General features: G+C 44.6%; 1 protein-coding gene across 1 annotated transcript in view; it reads right to left on the bottom strand.

Moving 5' to 3' along the window:
- Positions 1-16: 16 nt before the first annotated feature.
- The window catches only part of PELI2 (pellino E3 ubiquitin protein ligase family member 2), a 183,800-nt gene continuing 174,489 nt past the window's right edge, over positions 17-9,327 (bottom strand). Inside the window, exons 5-6 of the mRNA XM_059373271.1 lie at positions 5,271-5,459; positions 17-691 (exon numbers count right to left, since the gene is read on the bottom strand). Of these exons, the coding sequence (XP_059229254.1) occupies positions 125-691; positions 5,271-5,459 (756 nt within the window). The 3' untranslated portion in view covers positions 17-124. The remainder of the gene's footprint in view (positions 692-5,270; positions 5,460-9,327) is intronic.

Here is a 9,327-nt window from a genome sequence, read left to right as displayed (position 1 = left end):
CCCCCCCCAGCGTCAGGTCCCCCCTCCCCTTAATAAACAGCATTATAAAAAGGTAAAATCTAGAGTTAGTGGCAAAATCTTCACAGTAACTTGTTAATGAAGTCGCACACGGCTGTCGGGGCCATCAGTCCACGGGACCCTGGAAAATCAACTTGATGCAGTTCTGCTCCCCGACCAGCTGCGTGGCGCAGAACGGGCAGGCGGCGTGGAACGCGTGAGTCCCGTGAGGCAGGGGAATCTGGGACCAGTATTTGGCGGACTTCTCGGAGCACACGTGTCCGCAGGGGGTGAAAGCGTGCGTGGGGGGCCCAGCGTCCACGTAGAAGCCAGCCTCGCAGCCGAGCCAGAGCGGCACGTAGGGGCCCACAGTCCTGCACATGGGACACTCGCGCTCGTTGGCCTCCGTGTCGCTCCGGTGGCCCCAGTTGTGGTAGCCGTGCACGTGGCCGCAGCTGAGGTAGGCCCAGGGCTGCTTCTCCTCCACCACGTCCTTCCTGTTGATGCTGGGGAAGGCCAAGGTGTTGAGCCCCACGGGGCACTGCGGCCGCGCGGCGTTGATCTCCTGGCGCAGGGCTTCGATGTGCTTCTGCGTCGGGGTGTGGAACAGGCCGTCCGCCGTCCTCCAGAGGAGCGTGGCGCCGCACAGGTCGATGAGGGAGCCGTCCTGCAGGACGTTGGTCTCGCTTTCCACCTGCAACGAGGCGGACAGACAGGCCTGGTAGAAGCACCGTGCAGCCCCGCGCTCTAACATTCTTTCCTGAGCAAAGATTCCCGTGCAAGCGAGCCCGGGCACGCGGTTTCCCCGCGGCCTCCCCGAGAGGCTCCAGGAGGCTCTTCCTCCCTGAGCCCCGCCTGTTTCCCCACAGGGACACGAGATGGAATAGGGGTGGGCTGTCCTCGCAAACCCTAAATGTTCAACTACTGCAGTGATTATTTTCACCAATCTTAGGCTTTCATTTTTCCTCCTCGTCAATAACACTATGGCTCCTTGACCGCACGGGGGACAGGACGCATCCCACCCGTCCAGCTGTGAAGATTCACCCTCCCTGTGACCACCGCGGACCCAGGTCCTTGTGGGACCCTGCGATAAGGACTGCAGCGGCCCAAAGGATGCCCGGTGATCTTTAGCTTCCCTCAATCTGGTGTTTCTTCTGTATTCCTATGATCTGGAGAAGCATTTGCCATTTGCCTTTTTTTTTTTTTTTTTTAAAGTTAAATTGAGTTAGCCAACATATAGTACATACTTAATTTCAGACGTAGAGTTTAGTAATTCATCTGTTGCCTGTAGCGCCCAGTGCTCCTCACATCACGTGCCCTCGCTGACGTCCGTCACCCTGCCTCCCCCCCCCCCTCCCGTCCTCCTCCTGTCCAGCAACCTTGTTTGTTTCCTAGAGTTCAGAGTCTCTGACTGTTTGCCTCCCTTTCTGATTTCTTTCCAGCAACTGCACTACTGGGTTTTTAACCCCAAAGCTACAAATGCAGTGATTTGAAGGGGCACCTGCTCCCCAATGTTTATAGCAGCAATGTCCACACTAGCCAGACTATGGAAAGAGCTCAGATGTCCATTGTCCGTTGCCAGAAGACTAGATAGAGATGTGGTGTGTGTACATACACGCACACACAGTGGACTACTGGACATCAGAAAGGATGAAATTTTATCATTTACACTGATGTGGATGGAACTGGATGGTATTATGCTGAGTGAAGTAAGTCAGAGAAAGAGAAAGCCTTCACTTTAAAAAGGACGGCACATAGTACACCAAGTGCTTACAAGTCTGATGAACAGCTGAGGTGAAGCTGTTAGACACGGCAGGCAGGAATCCAACCACCGCCTCCATGTGCCGGGTGTGCTCTAAGGCCTGGAGCTAATACAGCTTCTCTACCATCCTGAAGAGACGTCTTCTTCACTAGCAGGAGGCAGACATGCTGGAGCTATAAGCCAGTGAAGGTCCATAATGAGCTGCAACCATCACGTGAGGCCATGTCCCCAAAGGGGCTAGGAGCGTGGACTTCGCAGCCCATGGCCTCCGTGTGCACCCAGGCTCGGTCACGCACTAGCTCTAACTTGGGGCGGTTACCTCGGCTACCTGTGCCTTGGTTCCCCCTTCTGTAAAACTGGACAAGAGGAGGGTGAGCATTAAATCATACAAAGAATGTTCTTAGAACCATGTCTGGCAGGCAGTAAGCACGATGCCGATGTTTGCTACTGTTAGTTTGATGACAGGACGTCAAAAATGCTTTTTAAAAAAGATTGCCATTGAACAGAGATTTGAAAACATTGTTGTCAGCAACCAGTGGGTGGAAGGGAAGGTGGTCCAGAAAGAGGGAGGCAAGGCCACACAGCAGGCACGCGGAGGGAGCTGCCCACACTCAGGTGACCAGTGGTGGGCCTGGAGGTTCCTCTGGCCTCCTGTGCCCAGAGGAAAGGGAGGCAGTTTTCCACAGCTATAAAAGAACAGATCTGTTTTTCCAAAAGGTCACTTCAGAAGTGGGGAGGATGGACAGGATGGGTCCCACCTACTGCTTACAAGCAAGTTATCAACTTTTTAAAGCCCTGGTTTTCTCATCTGTCACAGGGAACCATGACAGTGATGTCATGAGGTTGCTCTGCGCACTGCCCGAGAGAGACTTACTGTGACTCACTTGGGAGGGTCGGTATGTGACGCTAGGGTTATTTTTATTTATTTTATTTTATTTTATTTTTTACAAGTAGGCAGAGAGAGAGAGGAGGAAGCAGGCTCTCTGCTGAGCAGAGAGCCCGATGCGGGGCTTGATCCTAGGACCTTGGGATCATGATCTGAGCCGAAGGCAGAGGCTTTAACCCACTGAGCCACCCAGGCGCCCCTAGGGTTATTTTTATAGCATCTAAAATTCAGCTAAGAGATGAACTTAGCTGAATTTACTAAGTTTTACAGAGCCAGTGTAGTTTAATACCCCAGTATTATGTGATACATTATATATCCAGTATGGATCTGGTAGACCTAGCCTATAGTATGCTCATAAGAAATAGGATACAATTCAAAGTCTATTCACCTGATTATGGAGGGGGTTCAGCTCCTGAAGGGGCATTTCCCCCACATTTAATTAATTATATTGATCAAGGACAAAGCTTCCTGTGATGAGAAACATGGCAGTTGTTAACACATCAGTATGATCATTCACATTAAGCACTGATTATGGTATTAATCCGAAACCTTCTACCAGCACTAGTTCCACACCAAGAACAGGAGGCATCTACTACTTTTAAAATATTCTGAATTGCCAGCAGATCACATTAGTCTCCGTATTTCTGTGTTCGGTTGCAAACGTACAGGACTGCCAGAGCCCTATTCCCTAAATCTAATCTCCAGACAGACTACTTACCTCAATGCTACCAGTCACAGCTACAGAACCAGAATCCGAAGTGGAAACCTAAGCTCCAAGAATCAGCAGGTGTTCACCACAGATGAACCCTGGTTAACAAGAGGGGGCTGTAGGGGAGCTGGGTCCTCTCACTGACCATCCCCTGCCAGTGTTTCCCATAATGCAAGATCATGGAAACTCAGAAACCTTTACACCATACACTATCAGTATAGCACAATCTGGGGAAGATCTGAGGGTCTCCTACAGGGACTGACTTTAAAATTAGTTGAGATTTAACACAACCCATGAACACAGGCTATTTTGGGAGTCGTTTCTTCTCAGGGGCATGTCCCCTCCCAGGACACACACAGCTGCCTGAGCTGGGTCACTGCACAATCACCGAGGATGGGCAAGAAGCTCATTCTAGAAATGTGCCCATTGACAAAGACAAGCCCTTCTCGGACTCCAGTGAACACTTTCTATTTCCCAAGAAAGCAAATGCTCTGGTGTAAACTCTCCCAGGTGAGGGCCGGCTGGGGCTCCCCACAACAGGGTACCAAATGGCAATGTGGGAGTCCAGACTCTCTATCAGGGAGGACACGTTTTAATTCCATCTACTGCCACCTTCTCACTCTGGGACCCTGGGCAATATTTAACCTCTCGTGCCATATCTTCCTCATCCACAAAATGGGCAGGATTCCACTTCTCTGACAAAGCTGCCCAGATTTCATGACCTGAGGTCTCTGAAATGTTCACGTAGTGCCTGATCCAGCAACGACTTCTACTGATTTCTACTGTTGCCATCATCACGCCTGAGAACCAGTTCAGCCAACCCCGGTCAGTTTTGTATGAAGTTATCCAGTGATCAGAAACAAAGTTATTTGGAAAAACTGCTTTTACAGTCTGTTCCCTATTTATAGTCTCTTGAGAAGTGTTTAAACACAAACACTATCGTATTTGCTCTGGTCTTTCTTGGAAAACACTTCTGTTTACTCAGCCAGGATGCTCTAATATTGGGCCTTGTTGTAAAAATGCAGAAGCTGTATTTGTAGTTCAGTAATGGTATGAAATATAAATAAAAATAACAGTTCCCTACGGAGAAACATTGAGTAGGGTCTAGCAAACCAGGTTAGTACTAAAGTCTCCCTCAACCCCCCCAACATCCCACCACTGTCATCTTCTTTTTCTGGCTCAATTAAAGAAAAGCACTGGAGCCGCAAGTGTACTCAGAAATGTCTGGCACTGTGCCACGCAGCCATGGCAAGATCACACACCGCCAACTTCCCATCTCAGGGCTTATAATTATTCTCCACAGAAGGAAAGAGTTAAAAAGCCAACTGCTTTAGGGCATTTGGGATAAGTAGGGATATTTATAGGAAAATATTAACATGTCAAATCAATGCCCTCTATGAATGATTTCAAGTAAAAAGTTTTATGATTTTGGTGAATTACATAGGGAATTATGTATTAATTTCTTACAATGAACTGAAGGGGGAAAAAAGCTAACTTAATTATCTTTTAGTTCCAGAAATTCTAGTAAATAATTCCATAATTCATAATTTTCACTAATTAGTCTTGGACAGCTCAGGATTTTTCCAAATTAGTAAAGTTTTACACGAAAAATAAGTATGCCCTTAAAGTGAATTTAAGTGGAATTTTGTAATGAAGCATATAATAAAGGATACACTATTAAGGTAGCAAGGAGGAAAAAGATAATTTTCTTCTACTATGGGAAAAGCTTAATCAAGGAAGGAAATGAGCCCATGTCGTTAGCATTTTCAGGGGCTTAGGGAATTCTCATTCTTCTGGGTCAATGGTTCACAGCACTGTTACCTCCATAAAGGCTCTAGATTTCAGGGGAGAAAAAGGACAGTCCCTGAGCAAGGCGCTTGTAGTGTGGTACATTTTCCAGAGTGAAGACCACTCACCAGCTTTCCTCTTTGCTGGGCTGACCTGGTTTCTCGCAGGGTGTACACGTCTCCACAGACTGAGATTTCACGCCAGACCCCAGGCTGGGACTCCTCAGTGAAGCCCCCTCGGGGATGCATCACGAGAACGCCATTAGTAGTGAGCCCATCCATGTGGCCGTCGGGGTTTTTCCATTTCGCTGCCTTTTCCTGGAGAGCATACCACAGAACAGAAAAAGCATGCTAAGATTATGTTCAAAATGAAAGGATTCCAGAATCTCTTTAAAATATCCGGTACAGCAGAAGGAAGGAAAGTGATGAATTTTCATTTTCTATTTAAACCTAATAATCAGAAGGATAAAATATGCAATTATTCTGATAACATGAAAGTGCTAAAATGTATGAATGATTTATCATTGGATATGCATTCTATTCATCTTGGGAGCTTTTAAAAAAAAAAAGAACCTGATGCCTGAGCCCTTCCTTCAGAGGTTCTTTTCTATCCAACCCTGTTACCCCGGGGAGATTCTGGGAATCTACTATGTCTTCTTCAATTCTATTTGTGCAATCCTTTTGCTTCTTAGGTATCAGCACTTTACATGTAATCATTACCTGGGAAGTATACAGAAGGAAGGGGAAAAAAGGAGTTTTTATTAAACATGCAAAATTTAAAAAAATGTTACACTAACAAGTTGGGGCCAGGGCCAGTGTATCTTTATAAATATCAGTGTTTATCTCCTCAAAGATGGAAGGTAAAGACAGCTTGCTATAAGGGCAGGACAAACACTCTTCGATGCCTGGGCGAGTGAGCTCTTTTTCTTGAAGACAGGGCTAGCTACTGCTCACATGACTCAGGAGTCTATTCTGATTAGGATAAGCCCTCTTGCCAGTGACTGAGTTCTGGCCAATGAGACATGAGTGGGTTTTCTAGGAGCCTTCCTGTAAGGCTCCTTTGCTCTAAAAAGAGAGATCAAGAAGAGGGAGTAACCTCAGCCTCCGAGCAGCATGGGTTATTCCTTTCTCCTTGCCCCTTGGATTTACAACTAATTAGACATCAATAGCCAAAAAAGAGCATGGCGGCGTGGCCTCCAGATCACCTGAGAGCCATACGTCCATGCCCCTCAAAGTGGGTAGACTGCCTCACAGAAGAGGCAGTGGAGGGGAGTTGCTGGGGAGTCAGAGGTGACAAAGGCAGTGGCTGGTGGGCAGGGGGATAGTGTGGCCTTTTCTGACAAAGGAGGTGGAGGGTGACGGAGGTTGGGGGAGGTCTGCCCCATGCATGTTCTATAGCTGGAAGAACCCACTGCTGTCTCTGAGGAAAGACTGCAGTGAGTGGGGGAAGGCAAGTAAGGCAAAGAGAACTTCAGAGAACTGTCTCCTACTGTCTGCCCCAGGGTTCTGGTCCATGCACTGCTGGGAGGCTCCCCTCACCCCATCCCTTGCTCCAACTTGAGGATCCCCCCTACCAGGCTGTGGGCACATCAAAGTCTCAAGAACTAAGTACACACCTCCCCCAGCTCTGCTGCACCCCCCATTCCTTTTCCCTTGACACCCACTTCCAACCTCTGTGAAGTCTGCCACCACACTCTTAAGAGAAACCAAAAATTTGTGCTATAGTGCTATCTTTGAAAAATAAAGGAAAGGCTCCTAACTACCAACATGTTGAACTGTTAGAATCAAAGTAAATCGAACCTTGCCAAAGCAGGGTGTTCCCTACTTTAAATGTGAAGACAGAGGCACTTTTAATCAAACACCAAGAAAAAAATCACATCACAAAAAGAAAATGACAGTTTTCCAGCAACTGAGCCCAAAGACCTGGTATATTGCAATCTAATGGATAAAGAATTCAAAAGAGCTGCTATGAAGAAATTTAATGAGCTACAAGAAAACTCAGGCAATACAATGACCTCAGAAATATAATTGACAAACAAAAGGAATACTTTACCAAAGGCACCAAAATTCTAAAAAAGAACCAAACAAAAGAACTCAATAAATGACATGAGGAATGCATTAGAACGCACTGGAAATAGAGCAGATCAGGTGGAAGAGAGAATTAGTAAGATGGAAGACAGGAACAGAGAAATGTTTCAGATGGAAGGGAGGAGATAATTGAGATTTAAGAAGTGAAGAAACACTACAAGAGCTAGCAGACTCCATCAGAAAAGCCAACATAAGAATAATGAATTTTGCAGAGGGAGAAGCAAGGGGAAAAAGGACAAACAGCACACTTAAAGAAATAACTCTTGAGAACCTTTAAAACTTGGGGAAAAGAACTGGATATACAAAGTCCATGAAGCCAAAAGCACATCTTATTATCTCAATGCAAGACTTTCTCCAAGACACATTATATTAAAACTATTAAAAAGCCAATGATAAAATTTCAAAGGCAGCTAGGGCAAGAAAAGATAGTAGCTTGCAAAGGAGTCCCCATCAGGCTATAAAATTTCTCAGATTAAAAACTGCCAGCCAAGAATATTCTACCCAGTAAAGTTATGCTTTTGATATGAAGGAGAATTAAAGGCTTTCGCAAACAAGAGCTGAGGGAGTTCACCATTCCTAGATCTGCCTTATATAAATGCTGAAAGGAACTCTGCAAGCTGAAATGAAAAGACAGAGGGACACAAAACTCTGATTAAGGTGACAGAATCAGAAACAGCAACTCTTTATAAGAGTATACTAAACTCTATAATGAGAGTACAAAGTTTAAAGGTGAAGAGCATTAAAAATACCTATAATAAATAGTAAAAATAACTACAGCTACTACAACGTGGTAACAAGATCACAGCATAAAAAGACAGTTTGTGACATCAAAAACATAAAAGGAAAAGAGTAAGAGGAATCTTCATAGGCAAAAGAAGAGAAATGGCTCTCAGCAGAAAAAGGACTATTTTATCTATGAGTGGTTTTATGTAAACTTCATGAAAACTACAAAGCAAAAATCTAGAGCAGAGGCACAGAACATTAAAAGCGGGGAAAACTGAGCAAAAAGCACCATGGAAAACCACCAACGTACAGAAGTAGGTAGAAATGGAAGGAAAAAAGAAACAATGGAGAGACAAAATAACCAGAAGGAAAAAGAGAAAATGACAGTGGTGAGTCCTTACATATCAATAATCACACCAACTGCAAATGCACTGAACTCACCAAAAGGCATAGAGTGGTTGGATGGATTAAAAACAACAACAAAAGACCCAACTATATGCTGTCCTACAGGAGATTCATCTCCACTTTAAAGATACACATAGGCTCAAAATGAAAGGATGGAAGATGATATTATGAGCAAAAAGAATCTAAAGGAAGGCTGGTATTGTCAAATTTGTATAGGACAAATAGATTTTAAGCCAAAAAGGGTAATAAGAGACAAAGTCATTACATAATAATAAAAGGGTCAGTATATTAAGAAAATATAATGATTATAAATATATATATGTGCCCAACATCAAACACCAAATTATATTAAGCAAATAATAACCAATCTAAAAGAGAAATGGACTACGACATAATAATTATAGGAGACTTCAATACCCCACTGTCAGCAACGAATAGATTTTTCAGAAAGAAAACAAGGAAACACTGGAACTGAACCACACTTTAGAACAAGCAGACTTAATAGACCTGTACAGAACATTCTATCCAACAGTAGCAGAACATATTTTTCTCAAGTGCACTGGAACATTCTCTAGGAGAGACAGGATAGGCCACAAAACAAATTTAGTAAGTTTAAGAAGACTAAAATCGTATCAACTATCTTCCCTGATCACAGTGGTATGAACTAGAAAGTGACAAAGAGAAGTGAGATCTGCAAAAATGTGAAAACTAAAAAAACCCCTTTTAAATAACCATTGGGTCAAAGAAGAAATCAAAAGGGGAAAAATTATCTTGAAACAATTGAAAATGAAAACACAACATCAAATATTGTGGGATACAACAAAAGAAGTTCTGAGAATCTGGGGAGGAGTCAAGATGGCGGAGAAGTAGCAGGCTGAGACTACTTCAGCTAGCCGGAGATCAGCTAGATAGCTTATCTAAAGATTGCAAACACCTGAAAATCCATCGGCAGATCGAAGAGAAGAAGAAC

Source organism: Mustela nigripes, chromosome 13 (assembly GCF_022355385.1).
Source record: "Mustela nigripes isolate SB6536 chromosome 13, MUSNIG.SB6536, whole genome shotgun sequence".
Taxonomy (NCBI): domain Eukaryota; kingdom Metazoa; phylum Chordata; class Mammalia; order Carnivora; family Mustelidae; genus Mustela; species Mustela nigripes.
The sequence above is the reverse complement of the archived record's forward strand: the minus strand, read 5'-3'. Positions and strand labels throughout refer to the sequence as shown.